At 35.4% G+C, this 19,617-nt stretch overlaps 1 protein-coding gene across 1 annotated transcript; it reads left to right on the plus strand.

Moving 5' to 3' along the window:
- Positions 1-1,703: 1,703 nt before the first annotated feature.
- On the plus strand, positions 1,704-19,237 carry LOC101250377 (protein ANTHESIS POMOTING FACTOR 1). The gene is made up of 11 exons (XM_004252166.5): positions 1,704-1,933; positions 2,909-3,009; positions 5,395-5,504; positions 5,582-5,648; positions 6,093-6,192; positions 11,337-11,453; positions 11,526-11,663; positions 16,952-17,030; positions 17,981-18,030; positions 18,336-18,729; positions 18,831-19,237. Exons 1-10 carry the CDS (start codon positions 1,862-1,864, stop codon positions 18,504-18,506), a joined length of 1,005 nt encoding a protein of 334 aa, XP_004252214.1. The 5' UTR covers positions 1,704-1,861; the 3' UTR covers positions 18,507-18,729; positions 18,831-19,237.
- The last annotated feature ends 380 nt before the right edge of the window (positions 19,238-19,617 follow it).

The following is a 19,617-nucleotide window of genomic DNA, read 5'->3' on the forward strand; positions in this document are numbered from 1 at the left end:
TATAGTGTGGACAGATAAATGGTTGGCCAAGTAAAATGCACAATTCAAGTATATTTTGTTTCACTTAGAAAAGTGATATTTTGGACTGGTAGTCCATAAATCAAGGTATAATGTCAGTGAGGTACAAATAAATTATTATGCGATAGTATAACCGTAAGATATCAAATACGGTTTGTGCCTTGGGGTATAAAGGTTTGTCGCAAAAATCCTGACATTATTGGAGATGTTTTCTCCTTTGGTGGATGCAATGAGGTTTGTTTTGATCTGACAACATATGAAAACTTGAATGCATGTAATGAATAATTGTAATGTCTATCTAGACAATGAAGGTTATATGAAAATCCTTGAAACAATCGAGGTGTCTGAAGCATAAAAGAGTTTGAAAGAAACTTTTTCAATAAATAAAGCCTCAAGAATCCTTATATGGATTGAAATAGTCAAGGAAGAAAAGGGTACAAAAGAATGACCCTAATTGTCTTTGTATTTTATGAAAATGTCTTGGTAAGATAGAATTTTCTCTTGACCTACAGATTGATAATTTGACAAATGAAATATTTGTCTAACAGTGCACATAGTTTTGATGCAATGTTATATGGATAAATCACATTCATTGATTACCCCAATGATTATGAGATCACTTGACATAAATGATGATTTTGTTTGATCTCAAAAGAAGGATGAAGAACTTCTTGGTGATGAAACTCCATATCTTGGGCACTGGTGCATCTTACTAACAATATTTGACCAGATATTTGTTTTGCAATAAATTTTTCTGGCAAGATTCATTTCTCCCCGATAAAAGGACATTGAAATGGTGTTGAGCACATGATTGAATATACTCGAAGGACCATACATATGGGTTTATTCTATTCCGAGGAATCCAAGATAAAATTGTTTGGTCAGGAAGATACATAATATTTATCTAGTCCGTACAAAGCTCTATCTCAAGCACGCTATGTGTTTGCATGTGGAGGCACAATAATATCCTGGCGATCAATAAAGCAAATGTTGCTATACAGAAATAAAAGGTTGAGATAAATGACGCACCATATTCAAGAAATGTGTGGTTTTTCTTTGAAAAAGAATATACCAACCACAATGTACGAAAATTGGAGACATCATCACAAGAAAGTAAGTGATGTTTTAAGCAGGGGAGTATAATACGTGTTGCACTCTTTTTTCCTTGACCAAAGTTTTCCCACTGGGTTTTCCTGGCAAGGTTTTTAATGAGACAACAAATAGTGCGTATCAAAAGATATGTGTACACTTTTTCCTTCACTAGAATTTTTTCCCATAGGATTTTTCCTAGTAAGGTTTTAACGAGGCACATTATCTATGGACATCCAAGGGAGAGTGTTACAAATCCATTGAACTAATTAAGTGGATTGTCCATTGGATATTCATGAATTACTTGTATTCATGTATGTATATTTCCAAGGTGATATGATCCACTATGGATAAATATGTATCTATTAATTTGGTGACATTTGGGAGTGATATCTCAGAGACATCACTCACCATTTGAAGTACACACTTGAATAAAAAGAAAGTCTTATCTTACATTTTACTTCTCTTGTCTTCATCTCTTTATATTTATATTGTCATGAGCTTGATTTTATAACAAAAATTTCCTTTTAGAAATTCGATACAATTTTTTTCTTACCATAAACTACTTATACAATGTACCAAATCAATCTAAAGTCATACCTCAAGGACTACTTTAATCATTTCTCTCACTTTTTATATTTTTATATATATACAGATGGTGCTCTTTGAGAATGCCGGTGAGCAGCGTTTAGCAAATGGTTTTAGCTTTTGAAGGTATAAGAAACCCTATAAGCATAGAAGTTTGTTGCAGAAGATGATGGCACTGTCGGAGCTCACCGATGACATTATTGGGAGCATGGCCGTTGGAGCCACTTTCTCAGATTTTGTGAGTTTCTCCTTCGACACATTTATATTCAATTGAGAGTTTTGAGTTCCAAGCTAGTTGGGTTCCGTTCTTTTGAGTACATTTGCTTAAATACAAGGAATGAGCAACTAAATAAATAATTGACAGACTTATACATGTGAATTTTTTACTGGAACTCTTATCTGATTGGGGCTATGACTACTGATTTTTATTGAATTAATATCTTTACCCAATGGAATTTGAGTTTGAGATGATAATTGGATCAGGGTCATTGTTTTTGGTATATTCTAGATTAAGATGAGTCCTGGGTATTTAGGTATTTTATCTTTTGGAGAAAACTTTACTACTTCTTGTGATACCATATATGGCTTTGAAATAGTATAGTTTCAGTGATAATCTAACACCCTATTCTACTCCTGTTGCTGCTTTGTAACATTTACCTTCTGCCTTCCATAATGTAAATGGTTCATATGTGGTCAAAGTAGTTTTAGGACTCAGGAAAATAGCACACTAGAAATGATTGAAGAAGGAAGAACTAAGATGCTTTCAGGATAACAGCAAAGCAAAGAAGAGGACATAGGAATTTGGTTAACTTGGTCCTATGTCTACCAGCCCCCTGTCCTTAATGCATTCGTTTAACTGCAGTTTAAATGCAAATAGCTAGTTGAAGATGAAAATCAATGATGCTTTCTACTTTCAATGTGATCAAAGAAACCCTTTATTATAATGTGGATGGACAAGATTAATGATGCCTAATTGTAAGCAAACCTAGGGACAGATCCATACTTTTGAGCTCATCCTACACATTCATGCTCTTTTATGCAACATCATTCTTTTAATCTTTCTCAACCTTTTTTTTTTCCGACCGATATCTTGTAGCTTTATATATATATATATATATATATATATATATTTTCTGTAGCTGTATCAATCTATTAATTTTAGCTTTGGATCTACGGCAACATTGCTTTTACCTGGGCATATCTCTTTTTTTAGGGTGGGCAGATAAACTCACTTGATTTTCATCGGACAGAAGATTTACTGATAACTGCTAGTGAGGATGACTCAATTCGACTTTTTGACATTGCCAATGGGAAGTAAGTTCTTGAAACAAGCTTGCAAGAAAAGCTCTTCATGTAATTTTCCTATATACTGTCCACTGACATTATTGTGTCAGGTCATGATTCATGCCAAATTAGTATATTAAACGTCATCCATCATCTATCAGAATATGATGTTTATAGTGTCATCTGAGATTGGAAATCGTTTAACAGAACAGGACTATAATAAGAAAAAGCATAGCAACAATTGTTGAATAGGTTATTGTTCAGATCATAACCAGGGTGCAAACCTTCAGTGTTGTCTTCGTCTCCTTTATTTAAAAACCTGTAAATCTCCATCTGATCATTACCCATTTTTTGGGCTTATCAGGTTCTGTTAACATCATATTCTTCCAGCTTGCAAGTTCTGGCAATGACTTCATGTTTTTAAGTACTACTTCCTCCGTTCCAATTTTTGTTACACACTTTCGGTTTTAGTCCATAAAAAAAGAACGCCACATTTCTAAATTTGGAAACAATAAACTTTCTACTTCCCCTTTTTCCTTGAGAAGCTTTAATAACCTCACAAATACCATGGCTTGTTTAACGCCACAAGATTCAACAATTTTATAGCCACATAATTTCTATGGCATATTTCTGCCACAAGTTTCAAAAATCTGTATCTTTCTTCAACTCTGTGCCAATTTGATTCTGTCATGTAAATTTGGCATGGAGTGAGTATAAATTAGTTGATTTTGTGCAGTTTAAAACCAGTATTTTGAAGTTAATGGTTTTTTCATATTTAAAGAGTATATGCATAGATTATGTAATCATCAGGTATTATGAGTTTGTCGTTCCTATAGTTGTCTTTTCTCTGTGATTACGTATTTTCAAAAAGCCTTATGTATTCTGAAAGAAATCCTTCAATCAGTATAAGATGTTACCATGTGGGTTTAAAAGTTTGAAGAACTTCTAGTTGAAGAGCATTTAAAAAGTTATAGGTTCACAGGAGGACTGCATTAGGCTGCAGCAGCCATTTCATAGAACAACCTAAATGTTATAAAAAAAAAAAAGAAGTGGCTGAAGAAGTTTCAATCATTTTGGAACTGTGCCATTATATCAGAACAAGAGTGCAATGATTTTACCATGGTAGGCCTATTTGTGACTATTTGGGAAGTTACAGAACTCCTGTCTACAGGGCTCTTAAGCATGAAAAGCAACTTTGACATAAATATTTAAGCTATGTGAAGAAGCTTGACTCTAAATATTTTTGGGCTGGAGCAATCTATTTGTGTCCTCTTGACTGCGACTGATTCATTTTAATTGTTGATTATGTACCAAGGAAATGCTCCCAGTCCTTTGATCCAGTGTTAAATGCGCATCGTGTGATGTGTTGGTTAGGCACATTTCACAGGTTCGACCTTACCTTAGACAGAAGCTTAGTATTAAATGGAGAAGGTTCTAAGGGGCAAACCCATTATACACCGAGTTTCAAACCCGGTGCTATTGGATCTAGGGTACTTCTCAGTTCTAAAAATTAATGTACCAAGGAGCGGTTGAATTACTGGTTCAAATTCATTTCCAGATTATTTTCTTTGTCTATCATTATAGGGAAGTCTGTCAAATCATGGAATTATACTAGTTCCACGTTTGACAAAATTACTATTAGGTTGGGGAGAATATAATTACCTTGTGCGTATTTTTCCGTTTTGAAATCTTTTATACAACTTAGGGGTTGTTAGTTTTGTAGAATGGTTTAGAGAAAACAATGTATGCATTAGGCTCGTTTACCACTAATACTTTGTTATGTACACTTTTTCAACCTACATTAGTTATACAATCAATCCATTCATTGCTAATACTTTGTTCTGTATGCTTTTTCAACCTACACTAGTTATACAGTCGATGCATTCATTGCTAATACTTTGCTCTGTACACTTTTTTGACCTACATATTAGTTTTACAGTCGTATTCAGTATTATACGAAGTATAACTAATACATGGGAAATCATGGTATTAGCAATGAAAAGAGTTCTAATAAATGTATTAGCATGCTTAAAGACACATTTGCCCCTCAAATCCCTTTCCACATCCTTTCCTCTGTTTATGAAGCGTATTTTTGTAAGCAGATAATTTTTTTTTTTAGAAATTATGCAATGCATATTGTTTTTGATACACCAAACCAGGCACTGCATGATAAATAATCTTAGCATAACAATTGCACGCATAAATACCAGCATTACTAATATACCGTATTAAACACTATCCTTATGAATCCTAATTCCTACCAAACGACCCCTTAGGCTTTAGACTGATTCAAGACATGATTCTGTTTGGTCCTTAAGCAAGTTTTAACTTTTGCATACTGCAACTAATGTCTCTATGAGATATCTTAACTAGACCAAAATATGCCGTTCCTATCAAGTTCTTTTTGACCTTCAGGTTGCTGAAGACTACATATCATAAGAAGCATGGAGCTGATCGAATATGCTTTACCCACCACCCTCATTCTGTTATATGCTCTTCAATACACAACTTGGATGTGCATGGAGGTGATTCACCTTGAACCAACTTCTGATTTTGATTACATGAAAGGATAGTTTACATGTTGCTTTGTGTCTGTTGCCAGAGTCTTTGCGATACCTATCCATGTACGATAATCGATGTCTTCGTTACTTTAAGGGACATAAAGAGAGGTAGGTGCTTTTATCTTGGTATTTATCTCAGTAATGATTGGAACAATGTGTGTTTTTTGAAGAAATATGGGAATAGACAATGGCCTACTTGATTTTTCTTATGAGTGCTTACTATGTAAAACAAGCTGAAATGGTTGTACACGTGCATTTGTTTTCAAATAATTTCTTTTGGATTTAAAAAGATGTTATGGAGGGTTATGCATGTTCTCTCCCAATAGAAATAATAATGATTGTTACAAGGTAGAAGAGAAATGAATCCAAGGGTGAGTACGAAATGTCCTACAAAACAAACATAACAAACATTTAATGGGTGGTATTTTAGGTTTATTTTATGTATAGTAACTGTCATCCGTTGACATTACTCTTTTCCTTTTGTCCCTCTTCCTACCACTTGATTTTGACATAATGATTATCTTTAAATCTGTTACTCTAATTTGGATGTAGGGTTGTGTCACTGTGCATGTCTCCAGTTAATGACAGCTTTTTGTCTGGATCTCTTGACCATAGTGTGAGAATATGGGATCTTCGTGTAAATGCATGCCAGGTTGGTATCACATTTTTATGGAATGAACCTAGTCTTCAATTATCAAAGATTTATTAGACTTGCCTTAGAGCTTGTTTCGCTTAACTTTAAAAAAAAGTAGCTTTATAAAAGTAGTTTTTATAAAGTCAAACTTACGTAACTTTTAAGTTAAAAAATGAGAAGTGGGGGATTACCTACTTTAAACTTTTATAGAGTCATTTTAAAACTTAATTTAAGTTATTTTTAATTTTGCCACACTCTCAAAAGCGAAAAATAACTTAAAAGTAGGTTTAACAACTTTTAAGTCAAACTAAACAGGCTCTTAGTAACTTAGTGGACTTCTAAAGGGGGATGGGGATGGGGGTGGGTGTAACGGTTGCTTGACCAACTTTCTTAAAATCTGACTAATCAATTGAGTACATGTTACCTCTCCCTAAGAAGATGAGAAGATATCACCTAGTTTTTTTTGTCTTTGTTAGGATTTGAACTCTAGTCTCCCATTCCAATTACATTAGCTATTAGGTCAACACTCTATGAGGAAAGTCCAATTACACGATTAGTAACATAAGAAAAGGTGTTATTCAACATATATTGGTAATGAAATATTCTTCCTTGGTGACACAATGTATCGAGTGATGCTAATCCTATCCAATGAAACAAAACCAAGAAAAAGTGAAACTAATTAAATGAGCTTTTGGACAAGTTGAGGAAATTATGACAATCTTTTGTAGAACTAGAAGCCACTTACATTTATTAAGGTTGAGTTATTCTCTCCGTGAACTAAACATGGCATGTGTAATTGTGGTTTCCACTTATGGACTTGCAATAGTGTTTTCAGAAGCAATAAACACAAAAATGACAAGGGTCCTAGAGCTTAAAACAGGAAGCAAAGTGCACGCTTCACTTCAAGCGTAATTTTAAAAGAATATCAAAATGAATATAGAAAAATAAAGGGAAACTAAATAAACAAGAGCTCAAAAAAATAATGTATCTATTAGCAACTCTTTCAATTTTCAAAGGAGCTGATACTTTAAGCAGTTTGGTGGTAAAAGGAGTCTTTGTTTAAATTTAAATTTAGTTAGATGATCTGGAAGCAAGAGGTGTATCAGTAGCCTACATTATGGCTATAAAAGACACGAACAAAGGAGCTAAAACGCAAGTAAGAACGGTGGGAGGAAACCTGGAGCACTTTCTCTTATGGTCCCCTGTTATAGATCTAGTTATTGGACGCTGTAAGATAAAATCTGAAGTTTTTTTCTATGACCTATAATGCTGGTTCATTAAGAGAGAACCTGCAATCTCTTGAGTTGAAGTACTTAAAAACTGAAATTTCTGCTTTTATTTCCTTAGACAAACAAATAGTTAAAGTACAACACTTTTAAGATAACTACCCCTAGAAACTACGACATGTCTTCCGAACATTGCTGGAATGAAAAACTGCATTACTACTAGAAAATAACTACTACTAAAAGGAAATAACTACTATTGTAACTATTGGATGACTAAGGAGTGATAACATTACTCTCCTCTAAATTGTGCTTTTCCTCAAGCGCTAAGTGCGAAAAGTAATAATATTTCTCTCTAATCAAGCAAACTCTTCCTCATCGTCTATATAGTCAATCCAGAATAATTTCTTCAATTGATGACCTCGGGTGAATGGTTCATCACATTTGAAACAAAGCCTTTAAGTCGCCTATCGTCCATTTCAGATTTGGTCAGTTTCTTCACAAATTAGGCTTGTTGTTGAGGTGAGAAATCTATTGTCTTGGATTTGCAAACATCTAAAACAAATGCGAACAAACAGGTTGTTCCTTGCGTTCATAAAGCCTGGATAGACTCATCAGTCATCACCGTAGCCAAATCTAAAGGATTATGCAACTCAACCTCAATTGCTATTAAATTAGTAAGACCACTAATATAAAGTTCAACCTTTTGCGACTGAGTGACTGTATCAGACCGCGAAATTAACTGCTCAAACTTTTCTTGGCAATCTACTACATACCCGATCTGGCATGACATAGACAATTCTCTTAATTTCTGACTTTTGATTGGTGGCCCAAAGGAAAGGTTACATTGACGTTTGAATTCATCCCAAGATGGTTGAGGTATATCTACCTCTAGTTGAAGAAACCTAACTTTTGCATTGCCTTCTAACTGAAAAAAGCAAGTCCAACCTTTTTTTCTTCTAGAGTTTGTTGGTGTTGAAAGAAGTGTTCACATCTGTTCAACCATCCAAAAGGGTTCTCTTGGCCATTAAATCGTGGGATCCAACTTTTTATGTCGAGGAATGATGTAACTTCCTCCTACTTTTGATTCTGACCCTCCTGCCACTTTATTTTTATCCTTCCAACTGCAATTCTAACTTGTATTGTCATTTGAATTAGAATCGACCTTAGAATTCACTAAATCCTTTGCTAGTGCATCCAAACAAACATTTATTGCTTCGTGTCTGGCCAAATTGGTTGCACATTCTTCTTGGAAAAAGTTCACCAATTATGCTAGTTGATGTTGAATTTGGTTTCCTATTATTCCCGACTCTGATATGGTCGCTTGCTATGGATTTAGTTATGGGACTCTGCACGATAAAATTTGAAGTTCTCTTCCTATGACCTATGGTGCTGGTTCGTTTAGAGAGACCTGCAATCTCTTGAGTTAAATTACTCAAAAATTGAAATTACTTTTCAGCTTCCATTTCCTAAGACAAGCACATAGTTCAAATACAACACTTATAAGATAACAACCCCTAGAAACTAGGGAGTGACTTTCTAACTACAGGGAAGTAACTACTACTAGAAAAAATATAAAAACTGGTGTAACTATTGGATGTAAGGAGTGATAACACTTTCCTACGGAAATGAGGTTACTCTAGGGGTTGACTCTTAAGCATGTTTCTATTTTATATTTTCCTTGGTGATGGATGTATTGACACGACATTCAAGATGAGGTGCCATGTTGATATTTGCACATGACATAGTACTAATTGATGAGACGCGCAATGGAGTGAATGCTAAGTTAGAGGTGTGGAGACAAACTTTTGGAAGCTTAAGGGTTTAGGTTGAGTAGGACTAAGACAAAATATGTATAGTGCAAATTCAATGACATGATGCATGTGGTAGGCGTGGAAGTGAGGCTTTGCGCATAAAATATCCCCAAGAGATATAAATTCATGTATCTTGGGTCAATAATCTATGGGAGTGGAGACAACAATGACGATATCACACACTGTATTGGTGCGGCGCGGGTAAAGTAGAGGCTTGACCCTAGAGTCTTGTGTGATAAAAAGGTACCACTGAAATTCAACGGTAAGTTTTATAGGGTGGTGGTTAGATCGAAATGTTGTATGCAGTTGAATGTAGGTCAGTCAAGAACACCCATGTCCATAAGATGCATGTTGCAGAGATGAGGATGTTGAAGTGGATGTATGGTCATACCAAAAGCGATAAAATTAGAAATAAGGATATCCAAAATAAGGTGGGGATGACCACAGTGGTGGACAAGTTGAGGGAAGCGAGACTGAAATGGTTTGAACATGTAAAAAAGAGATGCATAAATGCACCAGTGAGGAGGTGTGAGAGGTGGTTATAGAGGGCACGGGGAGAGACGAAGGAAGGCCGAAGAAGTAATGGGATGAGGTGATAAGATAATATATGACACAATTTCAAGATACCGAGTACGTGATCCTACATAGGAAGGTGTGGAGGACTCGTATCAGGGTAGAATGGGGTCTACAATGACACCTGTTGTATTTTTTTTAAAAAAATTAGTATCATTGTACTTTATGGTGTTTCGATAATCACATGATTTAATTGTTTTTGTTGTTAGATGAGTTTAGTTGAGATATTGTAGGCTTTTGAATTTTATTTTGCAGGTTTTGTGCAGTTTTTTTTTTTTTGTTTTCAAGTTGGTTATTTAAAGCTTTCCATGCTAAATAAAATTAAAGTGAGAAAATTTTCAAATCATTCTTTCAACCTTTTTTGGTTCACTATCTTTTAAAAAGCAACACTTATCTTGAAAGAGAAAAAAAGTAGCTACAGGACGAGTCCTAATTTATGAAGTTGAAGAGGAAGAAGATGAGTATTTTGACAATCATGATGAAGAATAAAAGTTCTGAACAATTTGTTTTGATTTTGCTTGTCTTATGGAGGATATTAAGCTACTTTCTAAATTGAAAGATTCGCTGATAGGTGCTCCCTCTGTTACAGTTTGTTTGTCCTGATTTGACTCGGCATATAGTTTAAGAGAGTAAAGAAGACTTTTGCATCTTGTGGATTTAGTCTAAAGGTGTGTGTAATGTATCAAAATGGCCTTTGAATCTTGTGGTCATTCCAGGTAGAATATTGAGTGTAAAGAGTTTCTAAATATAGAATGTGGTATTTTTTTTTATACAGACTAAAAAAGAATGTAAGACAAACAAATTGAAAGAGAGTAGTATTATTTTTTCCTAGCTCTTGTTTATTTAGTTATATATATATATATATATATATATATATATATATATTATTAGTGCACTGTTATTTTGATATTCTTTTAAAACTGTGCTTCAATTTAATGAAGTGTGCGCTTCGCTTAAAGCCTTGTTGCTTTTTTTGCACGTCTCGCTTCTAAAAACACTGTTTTTTAAAAGAAAAACAAGCTGGTGCATAGCTACATTTTATTTGAATATTATTTTTAGATTACTCAGACTAGGTAATCATTGATCTGAAAGAACTGTATTAAAAGAGTTGATTTGGCAAGTCACAAAATAGGTTCAATATCAGTTCTTATTCCTCTACTCTTCGAGCGTGGGCTTATATGTTAATTAATGATCTCAGATGTTAATTCTTCAGTGATTAGGGGCATATTTCCAGGTTCACTAGGAATCTTTTTGACATTGTAGAATTGAAACTGTGGCAAAAATAGCCTCAGATTACAGCCATTTGCTTGTGCATGCATGACTGGGGTGAAGACACTATCTATGCCTTTAGTCCCACTTACTTTTGAGCAGGTTGGATGCTAATCAGCTGTTATGTTAGCAGTTGTTAGCTCTCACAAATATTAGAAGTTCAGGTCCAGTTTGCTGTAGTGTTTAGTTAGTGTAAAGAAATTCAGCAGTTGGTACTAGCTTGTCAAACTTCTACCTTATGAAACACATGCTTGTGATATATATTCACTCTTGCATTTTTCAGGGGATTTTGCGTCTAAGAGGTAGGCCTGCAGTTGCTTATGACCAACAAGGCCTTGTCTTTGCAGTGGCAATGGAAGGGGGTGCCATCAAATTGTTTGATTCAAGACACTTTGACAAGGTTTGTGTCTCTAAAGCTCAGCTTCCTTTTGCATTACAAATAATGATTTTTTTCTTATGTTGTGATATGTAGGGGCCCTTTGAAACCTTCCTAGTTGGTGGAGATACAGCTGAGGTTTGTGACATAAAATTCAGCAATGATGGAAAATCAATGCTTTTAACAACTACTAGTAATAGCATCTATGTGCTTGACGCCTATGCAGGAGAGAAGGTTATTTGTTCATCATAATTCTTCCGTCTGCTCTAGATTCTTATCTTGTTTCCTACTCCCTCCATCCCATTTTATGTGGCACCATTTGACTTGGCACGACATTTAAGAAAAAATGGAAGAGTTTTGAAACTTGTGGTCTAAAACAATCCTTTGATAATTGTGTCGTTGTAAATTTCATTAAGGGTAAAAGAGAATTTTAAAGTTGAATTGTTTTTTGTTACAGAATATTGTAAATATATTCTATTACCTTATATAGATAGGGGAGATATGTAGGATATTTTCTTACCTTTATTGATGTTTCTTTCTAGTGTATATATACATGTAATGTTGATATAATAAAGGAGTTCAGTTCTATAAACTACATGGTATCAGAGCTAATAGGGCTCCAGATCTTGTTCAAAAACTTCGAAACTTTTCCTAGCATCTTGGGAAAAGGTTTCGGCTACTTGGGTTTTGGTAGAATACCTCTAGGCTTGCTGTCCCAACATCATTTCATTTGTTCCAACGTACTGTAGGATTGATTTTGGTGTTAAAATCACTGCAGGATAATAACTCTTCACTTACAGGTTCGATTTTCATCCTTGCATCTGTGACGTAAAATCTTGAAATAACATTGCGCTACAATGGCTGTTGGGTTCATTTTTGGTGTCAATTTTTTGATGTTTTCAACCAAACGTTTTCAGCTAGTTTGGTGTCAGATATTTTTATCCTTTACTCTTCTTGATCAATTTCTTGGATAAACATTAGTTAAAATGTCTGATGATAAATCTGCCATGACTGGAATTATTCCAGTACTGTCTAAAATTACTGATAATAAATTAAATGGGTCTAATTATTTAGATTGGAGTAGAAAAATTAGGGCCTACTTGCGTAATGTTAAAAAGGATGACCATCATATCCAAGATCCTCCAACGGATGATACTAAAAAGACTTGGCTTAGAGATGATGCTAGACTACTCTTGCAAATTATAAACTCTTTTGACAATGAAGTTGTTGGTTTGGTTAATCACTGTGAGTTTGTGAAAGAGTTAATGGATTATTTGGAGTACTTATATTCTAGCAAAGGTAATTTATCTCGGATTTATGAAGTTTGTAAGGCTTTCTATCATTTTGAGAAGGAAGCTAAGTCACTCACTACATACTTCATGGAGTTCAGGAAAACATACGAGGAACCGAATGTACTTCTACCATTCAGTACTGATATCAAGGTGCAGCTGGCTCAGAGGGAACAAATGGTTATAATGAGTTTTTTCAGCTGGACTCCCATCTGAGTTTGAGACTGCTGAATCACATATTCCGTCTAGTTCTGAGATCAGCTCTCTCAAAGATGTTTTCAATCGAGTGTTGCGCACAGAGAGTACTCCATCCAACCAATAGACCAATGTGCTTGTTGCAAAAGGAGGAAGAAATAATGGGAGATGAAACAACAATAATGATGCACGGAGATGGAACAACAACAATGATGCAGGGAAGTGGAATCGTAACAATGATGCAGGGAAATGGAACAACACCAATAACTCTGGGAGATGGAACAATAACAAAGGAGGAGACAATGATGTTGGTAGATGGAACAATAATAAAGGAGGAGACAATGATGTTGGGAGATGGATCAACGACAATACTTGTCGCTATTGTAAGGAACCCAGGCACATAAGGCGAAACAGTAAGAAATTACAGAATCGCAACCAACAACTTCAGAATCAGATTGCCACGGTTGCACCACATCTAGTTCACCCTCAATTGTTACAATCTCAACCGATGAGTTTGCTAGATTTAAAAAGAATTAGGAATCAATGAATGAAACCACTCCAGCCCGTGCCCTTACTGAGTCAGGTAACAAATGTCTCATTTCCTCCTCAAGCAACTGGATCATTGATTCGGGTGCCACATATCACATGGCAGGTAATCCCAAAATAATCTCTGAATTCCGGTCACATAAAGTACCATCCTCTGTTACCATAGCTGATGGATCTAGTTATACCATTGAGGATCTGGAATCATTAACCCCACTTCATCTATTACTTTGTCCTCTGTTCTTGGACTACCTAGTCTTGCCTTTAATCTGATTTTTGTGAGTAAACTTACCAAAGAACTACAATGTTTTGTCTCCTTGTATCCCGATTAGTCTTTTTCAGGATCTTATGACGAAACAGATTATTGGTAAAGGCATGTATTAGACGGTCTCTACATTCTTGATGAATGGGCGCCTCCATCAGTTGCTTGCTCCAGTATCATCTCGTCATTTGAAGCACATTGTCGTTTGGGACATCCTTCTCTACCAGTTTTGAAGAAATTATGTACTCAATTTCATAATGTACCTTTAATAGATTGCCAGTCTTGTCATTTTGCAGAACACCATAGAAGCTCGTTAAGTCTTAGGAATAATAAGCGGGCTGAGTTTGCTTTCGAGTTAGTTCATTGAGATATTTGGGGACCATGTCCGGTTGTTTTAAGTTGGGTTCAAATATTTTGTTACTTTTGTGGATGATTTTTCCCGAATGGCATGGATTTACTTTATGAAAAATCATTCTGAAGTGTTCTCCCATTTCTCTAATTTTTGTGCTGAGATTAAGACACAGTTTAATGCTTCTATCCATATATTGAGGAGTGATAATGCTAAAGAATTCATGTCAGCATCATTTCAGAACTACATGAATCAATATGGTATTCTTCATCAATCTTCGTGTGTAGATACACCCTCACAAAATGGAGTAGCTGAGAGGAAAAATAGACACTTGCTGGAGACTGCTCATGCTTTGCTATTCCAAATGAAGGTACCTAAGCAATTTTGGGTGGATGCGGTATCCACAACTAGTTTTTTGATTAATCGCATGCCATCCACAATACTTAATGAGGATATTCCATATGGTGTTCTCTTTCCGAATAAACCATTATTTTCATTAGAGCCAAAGGTGTTTGGAAGTACTTGTTATGTTCGTGATGTGCGACCCCATGTTACTAAACTAGATCCAAAGGCTTTGAAGTGTGTCTTTTTGGGATATTCTCGCTTATAGAAGGGTTACCGGTGCTACTTTCCAACCCTTAACAGATACATGAAGTCGATAGATGTGGTGTTCTCTGAGAAAATTTCCTTTTTTCTTCTTCTGACAGTTCTCCCACTCAGGGACAGAAAGAAAAAGAATGGCTCATTTATAAGACCACTCAACCGAGCTCAGAACACCATAAGGAAGTTTGTGGAAGTGTTGAGCAGTCAACTGAGAATGTGTCTTCTGATGTTCATTCTGCTCCAACAAGGCCACCGATAATTCAAGTTTATTTTAGGCGACAAGCGACCAATGATACATGTCTTGCACCAACTCTTTCGTCATCAGATCCTCCTCCGGTCAATCCCTCTCCAACAGTTGACATTCCCATTGCTCTTCGCAAAGGTAAGCGTCAATGTCAATCAATATATTTCATTGCTAATTTTATCTCATATGACCACTTGTCTCCCACATCTTGCTCTTTGATTGCTTCTCTAGATTCCATTTTTGTACCCAAAACAGTTTAGGAATCTTTGAGTCACCTTGGGTGGTATGATGCAATGCTCGAGAAGATACATGCTTTAGATGAAAATCACACTTGGAATTTGGTGGACTTACCAAAAGGAAAAAAGGCAGTGGGATGTAAGTGGTTTTTTATAGTCAAAGTAAATCTTGATGGTTCTGTAGCGAGGCTTAAAGCCAGACTAGTTGCTAAAGGATATGTTTAGACTTATGGAGTGAATTATTCTGATACTTTTTCTCCGGTGGCCAAACTCACTTCCATTCGCTTGTTTATTTCTTTAGTGGCTTTCAAGATTTGGCCGTTACATCACTTGGATATCAAAATATATTTCTTCACGGGGATCTCCAAGAAGAAGTATATATGGAGCAACCATCTGGTTTTGTTGCTCAAGGGGAGAATGAGAAAGTTTGTCACTTGAAGAAATCTTTGTATGGTTTGAAACGAAGTCTGCAAATGTGATCATTCGGTCTTCTACAGACAATGAACAACTGACATTATTCTTCTTGTTCTATATGTTGATGACATTGTCATCACCAGGAGTGATTATGCAGGAATATCCTCTCTTTACTTGCATTGGATATTTCACACGAAGACTTGTTCGTGCATTCGATATTTCACACGAAAGACTTGGGAAAACTGAAATACTTCTTAGGAATAGAAGTAAGTAGGAGTAAGAAGTAAGGAGTAAGAAGGGAATATTTTTATCTCAAAGAAAGTATATCCTTGACCTTCTTGAGGAAACTGGAAAGTTAGCAGCCAAGCCTTGTAATACCCTATGGTTCCAAATATGCAGCTCACAAAAGATGATGGTGACCTCTTCGCATCCAAAAAGGTACACAAGATTAGTTGAAAAATAAACTATCTTATTGTAACTCGTCCGAATATTGCTTTTGCAGTTAGTGTTGTTAGTTAGTTCATGACCACGCCTACACTAAAACATTTGGCAGCTTTGGAGCAAATATTTTGCTACTTGAAAGGCACCCCTGGACTTGGCATAATATATAGCAACAATGGATATACTCGCATTGAGTGTTTTGCAGATGCCGAATGGGCTAGATCCAAGATTGATAGAAGGTCTACTACTGGCTATTGTGTCTTTGTGGGTGGAAACTTGGTGTCATGGAGAAGTAAGAAACAAATTGTTATACCTCGATTCAAGAATTCGAGTATAGAGCTATGACATAATCCACATGTGAGATTATGTGGATACATCACCTCTTAAGTGAAGTTGGGTTGAAGTATCCCACACCTGCGAAACTTTGGTGTGATAACCAAGCTGCTCTTCATATCGCCTCAAATCCAGTGTATCATGAAAGAACTAAGCACATTGAGGTGGATGCCGTTTTATTCGTGAAAAGATTCAAGAAAACCTGATTTCCACGGGCTATGGGAAGATGGAGAGCACTAGCTGATTTGTTCACAAAGACATTGAATGGAGCTCAAGTTAGCAATTTGTGTAACAAGCTGGGCATGATTAATATATATGCTCCAGCTTGAGAGGGAGTGTTACAGAATATTGTAAATATATTCTATTACCTTATATAGATAGGAGAGATATGTAGGATTGACCTTTATTGATGCTTCTTTCTAGTGTATATTTACATGTAATGTTGATATAATAAAAAAGGAATTCAGTTCTATAAACTATAATAGTAAGGTGACAATTCTTTTTGGGAACAGTATAAAGGAAAGGTGCCACATAAAATGGGACGGAGCAAGTGTTATTTTTCATGATGTTTTGTGGACTTATCCAACACTAAATGACTACTTTACTGGTGCAGCGGTGTGGGTTTAATCTGGATCCTTCCCCGACAGCAATGGAGGCATCCTTTACACCAGACGGACAGTATGTTTTTTCAGGTATTAGATTAATTTTTTTGAGCTTATTATTAACCGAAGAAGAATCCTCCTGTATTATTGTTGGAGCTTAGATATTAGACTTAGTATGATCTCACTTTGCTCCAGCCTTGATGTGTACGTTTACATGTCATTTATGCTTGTGGACCATAGCAGTCTAGCAGACTGCCAGATGAATTAGTTGGAGAGCATTCAAGCTAACTGGGGACATTACCATCATTAAAAAAATCTAATGCCCTTTAGGAATGTCGAAGCAGTGTTCTAAACTTCCAGAATACCTGCCCTATCTTTGTGCCTTTATCGTCCTTACTTTCTGGAATATTTCATAGCCTGACCTTGGGAGCCGTATTTGTTTCCAGTTATGCATAGGGTATTATCATTTGGACACAAAAAATGTTAACCATGTATGAATGTGTTTTTGATTTTCAATCTTCACTGGTTAATGATCATTACTGAAATAACAATAGATGAGTGAGAAAATGAAAGAGTATACCGATAATCTTAGAGCTTGACTAGTACGATTCTTGTATTTTAGTTGTGAACCACCAGTACCCTTGTATAAGCACAATGACTTGGCCGGTCATCTGAACTTAACACTCTTTCGGGCCCTTTCAGGAAAAAGTTAAATGGAAAAAAATAGGTTTTCTAGCAAGAAGCTAGAACATATTGCAGACATTGTTCAGACAAAGAGTATGAGGGGAAATAATTTTTGGCAGTAGGAATTATAGTGCAAATAATCTTCGGGCAATAGTAATCATGCATTGCCAGCACTGTAATTCTTTTTTGTCTTGCGCCTCCACTTTGATGAGAATTTTTCTGCCATCAAGCTTGGTTCTTATTTTTTATTCTGTTCATACTATGAAGTGCTCACTGTCAAATGCAAACTTGACGCATTCTTCTCTATGATGGTATAGTTGATCCTAGAACTAAAATGCTTTATATTTATATTTAAGGTTCAGGAGATGGAAGCTTGCATGCGTGGCACATCGACACACAAAATAAGGTCTCCTCCTTTTGGTTACTCTCTCTGTTGGGTCTTTTTTACAGCTATCATTTGGGTCTTTGCAGCTGGAAATTTGGACAATCATTGATCCATCTGTTTGAATGTCGTGCCTTTTTGTGTACCCTTATTACTCAAAGGAGAAGTTATCTACATTCCGTGTTTACCCTAGACCTTTGAACACATGTCATGTTTATTTCATACGCTTTTTATCAGATGTATATTATGTCTTCACTTTTCCCTTACTCATAAGTACAGTTTATGTATTCTTTTATCTTCCAAGGACTAAGAAATTACTGTTTTGATAGGTTTGTAGCTGGGATAGCCACATAGGTGTGGCATCGTGCTTGAAATGGGCCCCAAGAAGAGTCATGTTTGTTGCTGCATCATCAGTTCTTACCTTTTGGATTCCTGATCATAGAGGTCCTGGTGAGGCCGCTGGAGTCCAAGTAGAAGAACAAGTTACTCTTACTCAATGACGTCTTTATAAGTTACATGTAGGTGTAAACACACTTGGCACTCCCAGGAGTTGTGTGGACATTGTTGATGCATGTGTGTCTTTTATTTGTTATCCTTTTTTGTGAAGAAAGAAAACGAAACCAAGGACTTGGATACCCCTTTCTGTTTGGTAAATAGGTGTCACCTATCTTCTATATGGGTTTTCTCAATCATTTGGCCCACTGCGAGCATCATTCTATCACGGTAAGCTTTCTACCCTCCGATCCCGATTTTTAGCTATCAGAGTGTAGACGAGTTATCGTTGAAGATCCATATTCACTTTTAGCGTGACATTGTAATTGCAGTGTTAATAGTTGCAAGTCTGTTTAAATGGTGTGTACAATGAGGCTTTGCGGTATACTTAGACTAACATATCGAGGATGACGGTGGAGTAATTACACAAAGCTAAAAGGTCATTTTGTTAGAGGAAGTGATATGCAATGGAAGGAGTAATTACATAAGATTGAATTTGAGTAATGTGTATGTATTAGTATTAGTATTAAGTAATTTATTTGTGCTTCTTGTGGCAATTAATAATTTCATTAAACTTATAAAAATCTTTTCCAATATTTGACTATTATAAGAAAAAAAGAGAGTAAATTTTAGTAGGTTTTAAGAACATTTCAATATAAATTAAATGATTTGAGAATAAAACTGTAAATCTATAAAGAATGATTCAATGTATCTTGATATCTAGTCATTTTTATCGTTATATTATTTATCATGATGTATGTTTGGTGATATCATAGTCATGTTAATATTGATTGATGTTTTTATAAAAGGGATGAAACATTACTCTATTTTATTTTTTTTGTATGGTCGGAACATGCTTGTTGAAAAAATCACTAGAAGTTATCAAAAATCAGTATAAGTTAGAAATAAGTTAAAATCGTTAACTAATACTACAACAACATAAACTTTTTTATAGGTATAATCTACTTGAATGAGAAAAATAAATTTGGTACATGTAATAACACTATTAGAAATTTATTTTTCATTATATTATTGCTCTCCAGACTCTTCTATATGCTTCATCTATGCCACTTTAAAAAAAATAAAAAATTGAAGTATGTATGTGTACTTGTTGCATTA

Source organism: Solanum lycopersicum, chromosome 12 (assembly GCF_036512215.1).
Source record: "Solanum lycopersicum chromosome 12, SLM_r2.1".
In the NCBI taxonomy this organism is placed as follows: domain Eukaryota; kingdom Viridiplantae; phylum Streptophyta; class Magnoliopsida; order Solanales; family Solanaceae; genus Solanum; species Solanum lycopersicum.

Excerpts from the sequence above, each read along its gene's own strand:
- LOC101250377 (XM_004252166.5), top strand. The coding sequence starts at position 1,862 with ATGATGGCACTGTCGGAGCTCACCGATGACATTATTGGGAGCATGGCC. Across the intron at positions 5,649-6,092 it reads TTTAAGGGACATAAAGAGAG|GGTTGTGTCACTGTGCATGT; the intron begins GTAGGTGCTTTT and ends ATTTGGATGTAG. Across the intron at positions 11,664-16,951 it reads ACGCCTATGCAGGAGAGAAG|CGGTGTGGGTTTAATCTGGA; the intron begins GTTATTTGTTCA and ends TTACTGGTGCAG.